The sequence below is a fragment of the Musa acuminata genome, chromosome BXJ1-1 (genome assembly GCF_036884655.1).
Source record: "Musa acuminata AAA Group cultivar baxijiao chromosome BXJ1-1, Cavendish_Baxijiao_AAA, whole genome shotgun sequence".
NCBI classification, from domain to species: Eukaryota; Viridiplantae; Streptophyta; class Magnoliopsida; order Zingiberales; family Musaceae; genus Musa; species Musa acuminata.
In genome coordinates this window covers 244690-259955 of record NC_088327.1, presented here as the reverse complement: position 1 = coordinate 259955, position 15266 = coordinate 244690, and the positions used below count along the sequence as shown (strand labels likewise).

The following is a 15266-nucleotide window of genomic DNA, read 5'->3' as shown; positions in this document are numbered from 1 at the left end:
GCTGTCGTGGTCCTTTTGTCGCACCAGAAGAGGAAGAAGAAAAAGAGATTTAGCAGATGATTAGTCCACCAAGAAAGAGCGCTAATCATATCACATGCATCTTTCTTTATTCCGAGATCCCTCTCTACCACCTTGACTGGGTGTCCCCTTCCCCTTCCCCCCTCTTTGAGCACTCTTTCCCAATGGCAGGTGGAAACTGGTTCGGATCAAGCAATTGGTACTACTGGCAGCACAATCTCACAGCCCACAGAAATAGGCTTCACCTACCAAGCCAAATCCCTTTTGCCTGATCAAGATTCTACCCCTAATGATATACTACTAAGCAACGTGATTACAGCCAGCAACACTAAAGTAGCGACTAAAATAATAATAATAATAATCCATGACATCTCTAAAGTTTGCCTATCTTTCCGTGATTGCATCTGCTAGTTTGGCAGGCCAAACAAAGTCGACTGCTTTTGAGCGCATGAAGAAAGTACTCCCTCGGTCGCCTTCATCTTCATCGTGTCCTCGGCTCTCTCTCTCTCTCTGCCTGCAATCATCGGTGTTCCATGTCGAAAAATTAAAGTAAAATGTAATACCATCTTATCTTTGCAGGAAGCATCTTTCGGATTTGCATGCTGGATAAGACGATTCAGATGGTGCAAGGCCAATCGATCAACAGTAATCGATCTCTCGAGGTCTGGAATATGAACTCTCTTAAAATATTAGTTTCCTGGATGAGGATCATGGTTCCATGCCATGGCTTATATGCTCTGGTGATTCCGTAGGTGACTGATTGTTCCGATCTGCAATGTGAATGACAGGTGAACGTGAGGCTATAAGGCTGCTTGCATAATGTTTTCCCTGTCGAATTGTGTTAGAAAAGCACAGAGACGGAGCAGTAGGAGAAGATAAAACTTGGAACGAGTCCAACCGGTGTGCATGGATGGTATCTCTTACCAACTGTGAAGCACACACAACGCAGCTAATTCGCACCGTTCAAACGTCTACGACTGCCCCTGGAATCTATCAAAGCTACCTTCCCCCCACCCCGCCACCACCACCACCACTAGCTCAGGGCCTCCCTTGGCTATAAAAGGAGCAGAAGCTCCCTAGAACTCCTCGCAGAGCGCCCCCTGAAGAGCAGCGTGTGGAAGAGAGATGGGAGGAAGCCAGTCGTCTTCCAAGTCCTCTTCCTGTCTCTTCTTCAAGGCCAAGTACAAGGACGAGGAGGCCGACTGGGAGCCGAGGTACGTGTCCAGGAAGATCCGACCCAGCGACGAGGACCGAGGGAAGTGGGTGGGGGAGCCCGACGTCGACAGGAAGGCCTCCGCCTTCATCGCCAAGTTCCACGAGAGCCGCTTCATGGATCTTCAAAGCCATGAGACCCACTTCGTGGACCTCGACAGGCAAACCGTCGCCGTGTGACTTGCGCCCTGGAGCCTCGCCTGGTCCACCTCGTCGATCCTTGGCTCAGCTTAAATACTAGCTTATTTCCATTTGTTATTAGGCGCTTTCTTTCGTCCCTTCGTAGATGACCAGCTGGTCGTGTGCCTCCTAGTTTGTGATCGGTGATCGTACCGGACAAAATAATGGTTAGCGGATGAATCGTGAGAGGAAGCTGCTGCTGATGTATCCTTGTGCTGTCCAAGTCTGTATAAAGGAAGTAATGCGAGTAAAGTTCATCCTTATTTAGAATCCCTGTGGTGAAGTAGGAAGCAGCAAAACCTCACCGTGAGCTACTGACCAAATCGGCCGCACTTGTTGCGGTGACAACAACTACTCTTCTCCATCTTTGCAGGAAGAGTTTAAATGGATGGGAAGTAATGGTGGCCATTTTTCATGTTATCGTGTTTCCATTTTCTCAGCTATCATCAACTTTGTTGCTTCGTGTTTCAACGTATTCTTTGTCTTATCCAATGATGTTTTCTAGCGACATTTTCCAATTCACTGCCTCACATTGTGGTTCAGAAATAAAACGACTTGGCGTAGGGGTTGCAAGGAAGATTGTATGCCTTCCTTCTTTTCCGATTTCTCTGTCAACCCAAATCTCTCTTCTCTGTCAACCCAAAAAGCGACCCCAAAGGAAGAAAGCTAATCATAGTTTCGATCCAAAAAAGATTGTGATCCAACACAAGTTCCCGACTATCGATCTTAAGAAACTTGCACAACTATATTTACATGACAAAAAATTGACCTTCGTGTATGATGATGCTACATGCAAGACCAACACACACTCCTCGAAGCATTCGAACGCACAGGGCCACTACCAGTTCAATTACTCTTCACATAGAGGGACTGCTTTCTACGACAGCAACCAATCAATCCACAAGTGAGAGTGGGAGAATAGGAAAGGAAAGTGGGTCAAATCAACCATGAATGATTCGGAGTAGAATGTACTGATCCTAAAAATTCACAATATACATTACGGACATGCAGAAACTTAGAACGAGGGCTGAGGCGCATCGGTCACAGTCCCATATGCCAGTTCATATCATTCAGTCTATCTATTGAATGGCTCTTATGAATTGCGTCCGATTCATATCATCTTGTGATTCCTATTCTGAAGGAATCCATCCCAAGCATGTTCTTCATCTTTCCTTGCTTGCCTTTCTCCTTGGTCGCATAGGACCGTACATATTTTTCTGCAGCCATGCGGGAAGTCTACTCTTGCGAGACCTCCGCTCATCGATTTTTTTTGTTACCAGATCATCCACAGACATAAAAGACAACAATGGCCGTCGGCTGTAATCCGCTTCTGTAAAACGTGTTTTACACTGCATTAGCGTCGGAGAACTCCTCCTGCCCGAGAGGTGGCAAATCGAGCTTTAAGAGTAGTCAGTCATATCGGTCTCCGGATGCGATGAAGATTTTGACCTCTCCAATTCTCGGACCTCTATCTGTCTGCATTGATCTTTTATGAGAAGTCGTACCTACCGTTCAGCGATATCTCCACCGTTGTTGGTATGGAACCCATTCTGGCCTGCCCGGTTCAAGGATTTTGACATGAAGAATGAATACTAGCTGATGTGCGAGGTATGGAAGGAGGATCACTTGTGCTACTCTTCCTTCGATGCGAAAGATGCATGCCTTTTTCATCTCTGATGAAAGCTTCCGATGGCAACATCCGAGCCTCTGTCTGATGACTGCCACAGATGAAAAGGTGATGCTCACATACGTCCACGTTGATGGTTGCCGAAGCCTGCAAGTCTTCATCAGTCGGAGTGCAGAAAACTTAGGACTTCTGGAACACATGGGGTCCTCCACTTCACCTCTCTTTCCTCTCTGCAACGCACCTGGACCTGGTGTCCGCCTCCCACACTGCTCCTCCTTGCATCACGATCATAGACTTGCTATCTGCACAGATGCATTATTCCTTTTGTTTTGCGGCCAAAAACTACATGCACCAGTGCCAGTTCCGGTTCCGGTTCCGGTTCCGTTGCCGCACGACTTTTAATGTAGTTGCTGCACGATGTACCCGAGCAACTTTTCCTTTTCCTTTTCCTTTTCCTTTCCCTTTCCCTTTCTTTTGTACATCCCATATATAATGGAATGAACCCTGGGATCAGCTCCGGCTTCCTAAGAGAGGCATCAAAACAAAAGGTAGACTAGACGATGGACAAAAAAGATTCACCTTCTTTTGCAGGCCTAACCGAGGGTTCATCTATCTCCATGGCTGGAACACCGTGGAGCAGCGATTTGGACGGCGGAGAGCCATTCCTGCTGAGAAAGGATGCTTCTTGCTCTTTTCCTTTAGTCATCGAGGGACTACTTTGTGCTGGCTATCATTGGAAGCGATACCATCGTGCAGCTCCTACATATATTCCGTAGTCCCTAGTTTTATGCTACTTCTACCCTGTTTTGCATGGAATTAATATTGGGTAGGTGAAAAGTCTTCCGAGCTCCGTCGATGCACGATGAAGGTCTTCTAACGTATCAGGATTCCCTTAAAGTCTAGTTACTTAAACCATGGTTAAACCATCCGAAGAATCACCCGATGCACAGTATTCCATGGAATACACCAAAGGACCGAGACATCAATCATAAACCACTCTCATCGAACTGGCTTTTGCTTTTGACAGAATCTAAGATAGAGTTTGCAAGAAAGAATCCCCAGTTTGTTTATTATGTCACTTTGAAAGGCAACTCTTCTCTTCTGTAGTTCCCAACTTATACAATATCCATCGAGGCTTGACTTTCCTCTGAAGATATCTAGCCCTATCTCGTCCTTATCACCTTCGAAGACCCACTTTTAGTGGCATCCATATCAAAGCAGATGGACATCGTGAGTGCCTCTGATTAGCATTTAGTGGGAAGATATGATGCCTAGTGAAAGATTTGGGCAACGATGACCACCGAGTTTGACGATGAAAAAATAAGTAGAAAGGACGACTCCTGCAATGAAGCGTATTCGAGTTTATCATCTCCTTGATTGTGAGTTCATGCATCATCTGTAACACACGATGATAGTCCATTCCTCACTGTGTTCTAAGTGGGAGCAGTGCTATTCTGCTGCTTATAGGGCTAGAATGATCAGAGATTTGTTACTTCCAAGTTATTTCACCAACACTTCTTCCCTGAGGTTACTTCCCGTAAGAGTCTCATGATCACAACAAGGTTCACAAATATTACGCCCGCGGTGCAGCAGAGATCTTCAACTGTGAATGGGATCTGAAGCTATCTCTGCCAGAAAGGAATTTTGCTTTCACTTTTCTGTGGCTCACAAATGAGCCCTCAACTATTTACTCAGCTGAACCGTGGACTCAAGTTTTTCCAGCATGACTTCTCTTGCTTGAATCAATCCAAAGCACCGGTCATTAAAATTCAGCTTTTCTTATATATATATATATATATATATATATATATATATATATATATATATAATATCCTTTGATCATAGCCCAGTATAGAGAGTCGCACGGTGTTGCTCCGACAACCCAAGCCTGCTTCGATGAGGTCCGTGAGACCATCGGCGCCAGCTGAAGTTGTAGCATCCGAGTCGGGAGTATTTGCCGCTTGGGAGGAGGAGCCTTGTAGTTTCACCGAGGGGGTCGTACGTCTCGGAATCCATCGACCGATACAAATGCCACTCCTCTCTTAGCGGCTGTCATAATTTATATGGTGTTTTTGTTGTTCTTTTAGAGAGAAAAAGATGGCGTGAAGCCTTCAAGTCAGCTAGAAAATTAACCCTGGAAAGGCAATGTTCTGTGATCCAATAATAGAATTATGTTTCTCCTTGCACGGTCTCAAAGCAGCTAACTGAGGAGGCAGACAACGGCGCGCCTCCACCATGAGATCCTTCTCCGTCGACCACCGCCTCTCCGTCCCCGACAACGACTCCTGCTGCTTCGCTCACCACCTTTTCGTTATTGACACATCAAGAGACTCGTCCGAAATCTCTTGGGGAATCGTAGCAGCGCTTCGGAAACAGACAAGAAAAATATACAGAACTCGGACGATGAATTTGAGCGCTTGCTAATGATGTCATCCTCATAACATGTGTTACATTGACAAGAACGAAATCTTCACTATTTCAAATTTCTTTCACGATGAGGCATACTTGAAAAGCCATGATTTACAAGTCTTCACATCGGGCTGGCATGAAGGATAGCGTTCTTCCTGCAACATCGTAGACTACATGCATGTTCTGCTGCTGGTAGTTGCCGACGATCATCAAGTTGCTTTCGGACCTCTGCATCACTAAGCAGAACGCGCCGGCGTTTTGGTCGGGGTACATGTAGTTCGCCGGCGGTATCGTCATATCGGCATTGTCAAAGTGGAACGTCATGTCCGGCACCGGCGGCGGGGGCCATGACGAGACTGAGAAGCAGAGGTCAAGCCCGATGGTCGACGACAGGTTAACCACGGGTAGGCCAACGAGAGACGTGATGTTTTGCTTGACGATCTCGTACACGGGCTTGGGCAGCTGCGTCTGGCCTGTGCCGGAGTCTATCACCGTACCACTAAGCTCGTCTCTTCTGTACTCAAAGGTGGCGTTCGGAATTGGCAAGAGGGCCTCGCCCAGCGATATCCCTCGTAAAGAGACGCGGTATAGATTGGTGTCATCCAGGAAAGGCGTGGATTGAACTTTACTTGCGGTAACATTCAGGGTCGCAAGAGACCCAAGCCGAAGATGGCTGCTGCTTGAACTGTTGAATGAAGTGAGGCAGTAAGAGAATTTGCGGAAACCGAGTTGCGATATCAGCGATAGATTTCCTCGGCCAAACCCAACGATGCCGGACGTTCCTGCGAAGTTGCCTTTGCTTTGCCTGCTGCAGCCGAAGGTAATGTTGGACACAGATTTCGTGCCAAATGTGAACGTCTCCATGGCCAGAACGCCCTGAGTGGCCCCCGAGCCATAGCCGTAGGCATAGTGGCACGTTGGTGGATCGAAGCGCTTGAAGACTTGGTAATCGTACAAGGGACTGGTGCAAGGAAGCCGGGAGAAGGAGGATGAATCGGAGGGGTCATAAACGGGGGTGCTCTGCTGCACGCATGGGTCGCAGGGTCGGCACTGCGTCCATACCAGTTCGCTGCCGGTGTCGAGTATGGCGGTAACGTTGAGCTCCGGTGTGCCGATGGCGAATTCCAGCTTGTACTCGAACTTCGACGACGTGATCGGGACTTGGATGTCGCCGGAGGAGTTGGCCAGCCTGGCTTCGAGGACCTCCCTCCGGTGCCTGCTTCTTTGCGCGGCACGCCGGACGCGCTCCGTGAACGTGAAAGGGCTGCCGGCGTCCACGTGGGTGAGACCGAGTTGAAGTCCGGCAGGTGCAGGTGTGGTCGATCGAAGCAAGGAGGATAGTGCGAGAAGAGCTAACAACGGGAAGTACGCCATGAAGAGAGAGACGATCGAGCATCTACGTATATATGTATACGGCGGATGAGATCAAAATAGAGATTTGAAAGAGAGTTTATGTTTGCCGTAACAGAGAATTGCCAACTTTAGCTCATCAGCTTTCAGCCCACTTGGTAAGAGGAGTTGGATCAGTTTTAGGGTTCCTTATTTGCGCGCAATCCAAAGTTGGGAGACAGGACCTGTGAGCCGCAAGAACAGAACGCAGACAACGACCTTGGAAACCGCAACTTGGTTTTAGGAAGCGATGAGACTACCACCAAGCTAAATTCGAAAATATACTTTTAATAGGTTGCATCGGAGATATAAAAGACACTGGAAGTCCTCTCGAACACAACGATTGCAGGCCCTAATATTTGTAGTATACTTGTTTCAACTGTTGTCGAGAGGTTGATCTTGGCCGAGAGAACAAAATGGCCAGAGTGACATACTCCGATAATGCATTAGGAACGGAGGAATCATGTCTAATAATAATCACACTCACTTATGGGAGCGATTTCAAGGGGTACGTTTTTCCATCCCCCAACATATAAAAAGTTTTGGCCCCATCTTTCATCGACTGCCTCTCTCTCTCTCTCTCTCTCTCTCGCTAAGGATCCTTAGGTTTCATGCACTAACCTATCGGATCACCTGCAGGAACATGATCAGCATCGGTGCTTTTTCGATTCAAGCAGATCATCATTAGGTGTCAGATGTTTTTGGTGGTAACGCGCACTGTCGGTCAAAGCAATCTTTGCGAGTGCTCCATTAGCAAAAAGAGATCGAGGCGACCGTTCTTGATTAAAAGTAGAGAAGGATGATGATTCTCCACAAGTCGAAGGGCCAACAGTTGCCTCTCGTTCGTTCATAGTGGCAGTGTCATTACTTTGAGAAAGAGGTACGTGGCCTATCCTTCTTTTGCGAAGATGGTGAAGGAAAGCAAACACTCGTAAGACAGCAAAACCTTGCCACCTCGTCAATCTCTTTATAGTCTCAAAAGATAGCTTTTCTAGTATAAAACTTTGTCATCAACTTTATACCACAAGAATGTGAATCTCCTTTAGAAGAAACGAATTATCTTTTTTTGCTTCCGGGAGAATCCGAGAGTTGACTTTCCCGGTGATCGATTCTTTGATTCCCAGGCAGTGGTGGGATCTTACGTTGCCCGAGTCCACCGGAGATGGCTATGAAGGCTGCAAGCAGATTGGGTCGGTCCCAAGTCAGGTGCCGGCTTAATTAACAGGAAACAAAAGTCGTCAAGTCGATAGATGAGTCATCATTTATATTAGAGTGTTTATTTCGTATCCAACAAAGATCTCGTCGTCGATGGTGATGTTTTGTCCGCATGTTGGTGCTGCCGATAACATGCTTCTGTTTCACATGTGCTTCAGTGCTGCAAGAGATCTGCGAGCTTCTGATGAGTACTCGAGGGTTTATCGTGGCTTAACCGGATCGTGTGTGAATCAAGTCGAGCACTAATATTAAAGATTACGTGCCAATTTTTTTTTTCAAAACACGTTTCCTTTTGGTGTTTTCTAAATAATAATGTCTCTTAATTCAAAAAATATTTAAATTATTCCTAAAAAAACTGGCTATATTATTTTTGCTGCTTGTAGTAGTGCTTTGGTATATCATCATAATAAAAACACTATAAATCAACACCGTAAATGATACAAAAAGTGGAATATATATATTAGAAATTATTTGATATGAATATATATATATATATATTAAATATATTATTTGTAAAAATAAAAATAATAATAAAAAGTGGAATATCTTTTTATGGGAAAAACCACGGCCGTACACGTCGGAAGGCCTAAAAAAAGAAAGGGATGTGGCAGCTTTTGCTTTTGAATACCCACTGCTTTATTTTTACCGCTCTGAATCAAATCGATGCCGTGACTGGTGGTAATTTTGTGGTGAGGTGGACCACCTGGGTGGGCATGGAGTATCCTTCCCAGCGATGCGACCCACCCTATGCGTCGTACTCCTCCGCACACTTCCGCGCTTTAAAGGCCAAGGCAATCCAACAAACACCTGTTGGCCGCCACGAACATCGAGGCCGCGCCACCTCCTGGCCCCACTCTGCAACAGTGGTGACCGACGAGAGTGGCCGACCCTTGCGGACGTTGGATTCCCATGGCGCAACAAGCAACACCATCTCCCGTCACTCTTTTCCTTGTCCCCACGCATCATCATCATCCCCTGTGTTCCATCGAGATCGGATGGATGGATGGATGGCTCTTTTTTTGGCTCCTCGAGATCCCGTCTCTTCGGCTGTTGAGGTGTCTCGTGCTCGACGGAAGATTGTCGCACGAGAGATGCCTTTGATCGCATTGCTATGATATCGAGATAGATAGATAGATAGCTATGCGGTGAAAAGCATTTCTGTCGCGCACCGCACCCCACCCTTCGGATGCATGCCTTTTTCATTCTCCGATAAAAAAAGTGATGAAGCAGGTCATTACACTCCTCCTGTCCTTTTTCGTCCTGCTTTAATGTTATCTAAAATCGGTCGATTCACATCTTACTTGATTCGACAATAACAGCCTTCTCTAATCTGTCATAAAATCCAACAAGTGAACCACTCACCTTTTTGAAGCATCATACTCCGTTCCACTTGCACTCCTCAAAACTGTCTTTTTTTTCTCTGCACCTGTCCATCCTCTACCCATTCCAACAAGACCAAGTTGCAGTCTCCCACCCGCTTTCTTGTATGGAGGCATCAAGGCTTGATTGTTGATACGTTGTCATGGCGCCTGACATAAGGAACGCATGCAACAAAGCTGCCTCTTTCTTCTGAGTGGAAAAGGGCCAGCTATCAATCAGAAGGGAAGCAATGAAGAAACCCATCGATGATGTGACGTCCTGACACTCCATTCAGCTATTCTCTCTCTCTCACTCTGTGCAAGCCTTCTAACCCATCGTCTTGTTAAAAGACTCCTCCTACCTGTTCTTCATAGCCTGTGAGTTCAATGCAAGGAAAAATGGGTAAAGATTTGGTCTTTTGGATCATGTTCTTCTGGTCCTGGGCTGCAGCGACCGCGGTGCTCTCCCCTAAAGGTGTCAACTACGAAGGTACTGCGTAAATGACATGTTGTTGCCTCCGTTTTGTTTTCACCGGACTGAATCGATCGTTCCCTTTTTCCCATTTGATGTGTTGTGCTCTGTTTTAGTGCAAGCTCTAATGGGCATCAAAGCTTCTCTTGTGGATCCTCATAGTGTTCTTGAGAACTGGGACAAGGACTCTGTGGATCCATGCAGCTGGACTATGATCACATGCTCATCTGAGAACCTGGTCGTTGGGCTGTAAGTTTCACAACGAGCTTGTCGACATCAGATGCTTTCCTACCATCTCTTCTTTCTTCCCATCTTTGACAAGGGTATAACGCTCGAGGGCTATTTTAACAGAGGAACTCCAGGCCAGGATCTATCCGGTACACTTTCTCCAAGCATAGGAAACCTGACAAATCTTGAAATCGTGTAAGTTGCTTATGATGGCTGGGATTCGTCCACCAAACTTGGATCCCTCTTTCTCCTAAGCTTGCTGTCTTTGTGCAGGCTGCTGCAGAACAACAACATATCAGGACCAGTACCTCCAGAAATTGGGAAGCTGTCCAAGCTTCACACCCTCGATCTCTCTAACAACAAATTCTCCGGTCGGATCCCTGCTTCGTTGAGCAACTTGAAAGGCCTCCAGTACCTGTAAGTGTGCAGAACCGTAAACAAAGTTGAATCTTTACGAGGTAGAAAGGTAGCCTAGTAGAAATCCTATGCTTTCGAATCACTGGGTTACCAACTCTTCTTGTTTCGCATTCGGTTACTGTGAAGGAGGCTCAACAACAACAGTCTTTCCGGGTCATTTCCTCTGCCGTTGATCGGCATCACTCCGCTCATTTTCATGTAAGTCTGTTGCATGCTTTGAGGAGATGATTTCTTCGATGGATGCTTATAACCAAAGAAGGCATCTCGTGGCATTTATGTTTCAGGGACCTATCGTACAATAATTTGAGTGGCCCTATCCCAAAGTCTCCACCGAAAGCATTCAAGTAAGTCTCTTCCATCTCTGCTGCACTGCTTTTTTATGCATTTAAATTTTGACCTAGTAATTCATCGTATCCTCTGAAAGTTCAATCTCGATTACTTTTTCTCTGATTCGTACTGCCATTTGCCACGAACTCTAGAAGCAGTCGATTTAAAGACTTGTTAGCTGTGGCCGATGGAAAAAATCCAATCTTCCTTCGACTCAATTTGTTTGGATGCCATTTCAAAGCCTTGTTCATTTGTTTCTGAAGCGAAGAATTGTCTGTAAATTCTAGATTTCTCATACCCTTTTAATTAATCAATATTTTTATGTATATAAAGAGGCAGAGGATCATTTCTTTATGATAACTTCAATCTTCCTTATGGACCATGATTCAACTCAATTGAATTGGTGCAACTTCGAAAACTTGGACATTAATTTTTGAAGTGACAAATTGTCACCGAATTCTATATTTTTCATATCTTTTACTATTTGTACATAAAGAGGCAGATGATCATTTTTTTTTTGTGCCCTTGTTAGGCTTAAGATTGATCTACATGTTTGTGCAGCTTATAAGTTACTGGTATCATGAGTATGCTATGCTATGCTATGCTCCGAAAGTTCTCCTTTTTCTTTGTTCCACGATGCATAATCTAATATTAACACATTCTTTTTTGCATTCCCTGCAGCATTGTTGGAAATCCTTTGATATGTCCAACTGACTTGGAGCACCAATGCTATGGGATGATGCCTATGCCAAGTACCTTCAATATAAATGATACTCAGGGTACGAGTTGCGACGAAAATTTCCATCTAAAAGTTCTACAGCTTCTCAATCTAATTCTAGTTATTTTTTATCAGCGACCAATTTGTGTTACTATGTTGAAGCATAAACAGAAATTGTCATGACCATAGGCATATGACTTTTTGCAACATATTCATTTATGCTGTTCATGAGTAAAAGGGGTTTGCTTCATCATTCTCCTACAGTGGTCTTGGCCAAAGAAGCTCGATAGCTCCGAGTGTTTGTTCGATGACTCTAAATACCAGAGTCCAGACGGCATTCATCCATTTTTCCTGCTCCAGATCACTAAATGTTCTCCCTTGAACACCAGCTTTCTTGGTCATCTCTAGTAGCTTGATCTTTACAATAAGCCTACACGGAAGCCATCTATATTGCTACAGGAACTTGACAGGAGAACCAATCTCAACTTACAAGAAATCAAAAGCAGGCTTTGGAAAACTAACATTTTTTCCTTCTGAATCATCTGCTATGATTCATGAAATTTTTTATCTGCTGGATCAACCTCCAATTCATTTGTTTCTGAATCTGCATAACTGATAGAAAAGACAGTCACGGTTCAACTGCTTCTGACTTATGGTGCCACCATCGTTTTATACTTGTTTGTTGAAATACTAAACAAAATTATTCCTTCGGTAATTATTTATGGCTGTAATGAAAGAGTACTTGTCCTTCCCAATTTCCCTTAACTTGCTGAAATGAAAGAGTATTTTATCTTTCAGTAATTCTTGAAATCATATTTTTAGGATTTACTCTCCTGCATTCTAGGATGTATAGCGTTCACCGTGACGAGGAATGTTTACAAGATGGATTTATTTTGCTCAACAAAAGACAGACTAATTCATTAACTAGTGATTTTTTGAATACCATTTGTCCTCCATCCTTCTAATTCAAGAACTAATTTTGCTTTTAGACTCATGGCCCGGACCTTTTTTTTTGGCAGAAAACCAGCCTGGAAATTCAAACTGTAGCTAACTCACTGACATTGTTTAGTTCGCCGCAGCTTGTGATTGCATTGAAAATAAAAGGAAATTGCAAAAGAAGAGCATCCTGTTGCATGAAAAGAGCATATGGGGTATTCTTCAACTGTGAAATAATGAGTTTCAGATGACCAAATTCTGTATGCCTGTTCGTTTGCTGAGCAAATAGAATTGACAAAGAAACTAACAAGCCTTTAGGTTCATGTCATGGTTCATTTTATTTTGCAAACCTCCTTTCCTGAATCCTGACTATTATTTTTTGTTCTCTTAAGGTGCTCCAATGCCTCCAAGGCCCAAAAGACACAAACTAGCTCTCGCCCTTGCATCCAGCCTCGGAAGCATATGTCTCCTTGGTCTTGTGGTTGGGCTGTTTATATGGTGCAGTCGAAGGCACAACCAACAAATTTTCTTTGATGTCAATGGTAAGTAACTATGCAGTGAAATTTAAAGACAACATCATGTTCTCTGGCTTATAAACCAATACCTGCATCATCGGTGAGTTTGTGTTATCTTTGATCATTTACTTGTTGTAACCACCATATCATTTTTCAGACCAACATAAGGAAGAAGTCTGCCTCGGTAACCTGAGAAGATTCCAGTTCAGGGAGCTTCAGGTTGCTACAAACAACTTTAGCAGTAAAAACCTGCTTGGCAAAGGTGGCTTTGGAAATGTCTACAAGGGTCAGCTACAAGATGGAACCTTGGTAGCTGTTAAAAGACTGAAGGATGGGAATGTAGCGGGTGGAGAGATCCAGTTCAAAACTGAAGTTGAAATGATAAGCTTAGCTCTGCACAGACACCTTCTTAGGCTGTGTGGATTCTGCATGACTGCGACAGAAAGGCTTCTGGTTTACCCATACATGTCAAATGGAAGTGTTGCTTCTCGACTCAGAGGTGATAATTTAGGTTTTCTTCTTGAAGATGAAAACTATATGCATTATGCCATGGTAATTTGTGTGCAGCACACAAAGCCAGTTTTTTGGGGAATAAATTATTTTAGGAATTTGAGATGTGATGTAAAATTTTCTGTTGCTTGTGTACAAGCTAATTAACCACGAAGCAAGATTAGATGTTATAGATGTAGATAATATCACACCCTTTTTGGTGGTTTTAGTATGGATAAATAGGAATATAGACAGCTATTCAATCATTTAACTAAATTATGTTACTTCAAATTTACTATGGTTATATGAGCTTGGTAGGCATTTGTATTCTGCAGCAAAAATTGTATGAATATAGAGGTTCTAAACAAAATATGAGGTCACACAGCTATCATACTATTTCTGGATACAATCAGATAAAATGATTCAGAAGGCTCTTCAGAGTTTGACAATGATATCATTGATCTTTTCTAGTAGCATAGAGGCTTTAGCATGCTGACCACATGACAAAAGACTGAATCTTTTTTATTTTCCACATTGTGTGCAGAAATACCAGCATTAGATTGGAGTACCAGGAAAAGGATAGCCTTGGGAGCTGCAAGGGGATTACTGTACCTACATGAACAGTGTGATCCCAAGATCATTCACAGAGATGTAAAGGCCGCTAACATATTGCTGGATGACTACTGTGAGGCTGTTGTAGGAGACTTTGGGCTAGCAAAACTTCTAGATCACAGGGATACACATGTGACTACTGCTGTGAGGGGAACCGTGGGACATATAGCTCCCGAGTATCTCTCAACGGGGCAGTCTTCTGAGAAAACTGATGTTTTTGGATTCGGAATTCTTCTTCTCGAACTGATTACTGGTTTGAGAGCTCTGGAATATGGAAAAGCGGCAAAACAGAAGGGTGCCATGCTTGACTGGGTATGCACAACACGGAGGTCATATGACATGCTTTCTTCGTACATGGTTCTTGTCATTTACTAGGATGTTTCTTGTTGGTTATTCAATCAGGTGAGGAAGATGCACCAAGAAAAGAAACTCGATGTGCTTGTCGACAAGGACCTGAAGAACTACGACAGGATAGAGCTGGAAGAGATGGTCCAAGTTGCGCTCTTGTGCACTCAGTATGTCCCGGGACACAGGCCCAAAATGTCTGAGGTGGCTCGCATGCTTGAAGGTGATGGCCTTGCGGAGAGATGGGAAGCGTCTCAGAGGACAGAGGTTCATAAGTTTAGGGTGCCCGAGTTCTCCTCGGAACGATACTCTGATCTCACTGATGACTCATTGGTGGTGGAAGCGATGGAACTCTCGGGACCAAGGTGACCGAATTACGAAGAAGATCAAATATCTTTAGCTTGGTATATGAGGAATTTGTACAGTATATATATATATATATATATATATATATATATATATATATATATATATATATATAGATAGAGAGAGAGAGAGAGAGAGAGAGAGAGAGAGAGAGAGAGAGAGGGGTGATTAATTTGTGATGGGTGTATTGGTTCTTGGCTGAGTTCTAAACGTGTGTATGAAAGAGAATGTAGGTTCATGATGAAGCAATAAGTGATATAATTCAATCATGAAATGGAAACTGCTAAACGTAGATGTGATCATGCACAGCTCGAACATGGAGTCTACAATTAATTCTCTTCCGAGATCTGAAGCTCGCCAAATGAGCTGATGTTTGTTTGACGCCCACCAAGATAGGTGTACAGCATCGTCGTCGACGGCACAAAGCAGGGTT

At 44.2% G+C, this 15266-nt stretch overlaps 2 protein-coding genes and 1 long non-coding RNA gene across 3 annotated transcripts; 2 read left to right on the top strand and 1 right to left on the bottom strand.

Annotated features, from left to right (window-relative positions):
- The first annotated feature begins 484 nt into the window (after positions 1 to 484).
- On the top strand, positions 485 to 1680 carry LOC135655996 (uncharacterized). The gene is made up of 2 exons (XR_010504256.1): positions 485 to 680; positions 807 to 1680. It is a non-coding gene; the product is annotated as an uncharacterized LOC135655996 (long non-coding RNA).
- Positions 1681 to 5436: 3756 nt separating this feature from the next.
- On the bottom strand, positions 5437 to 7115 carry LOC135652169 (aspartic proteinase nepenthesin-1-like). The gene has a single exon (XM_065173211.1). The coding sequence runs from the start codon at positions 6818 to 6820 to the stop codon at positions 5558 to 5560; it is 1263 nt and encodes a 420-aa protein (XP_065029283.1). The 5' UTR covers positions 6821 to 7115; the 3' UTR covers positions 5437 to 5557.
- A 2275-nt stretch (positions 7116 to 9390) lies between these two features.
- On the top strand, positions 9391 to 15125 carry LOC135651712 (protein NSP-INTERACTING KINASE 1-like). Its single transcript, XM_065172381.1, has 11 exons — positions 9391 to 9898; positions 9997 to 10129; positions 10232 to 10303; positions 10382 to 10525; positions 10652 to 10723; positions 10810 to 10869; positions 11534 to 11631; positions 12899 to 13048; positions 13179 to 13520; positions 14055 to 14434; positions 14525 to 15125. Exons 1-11 carry the CDS (start codon positions 9796 to 9798, stop codon positions 14834 to 14836), a joined length of 1866 nt encoding a protein of 621 aa, XP_065028453.1. The 5' UTR covers positions 9391 to 9795; the 3' UTR covers positions 14837 to 15125.
- The last annotated feature ends 141 nt before the right edge of the window (positions 15126 to 15266 follow it).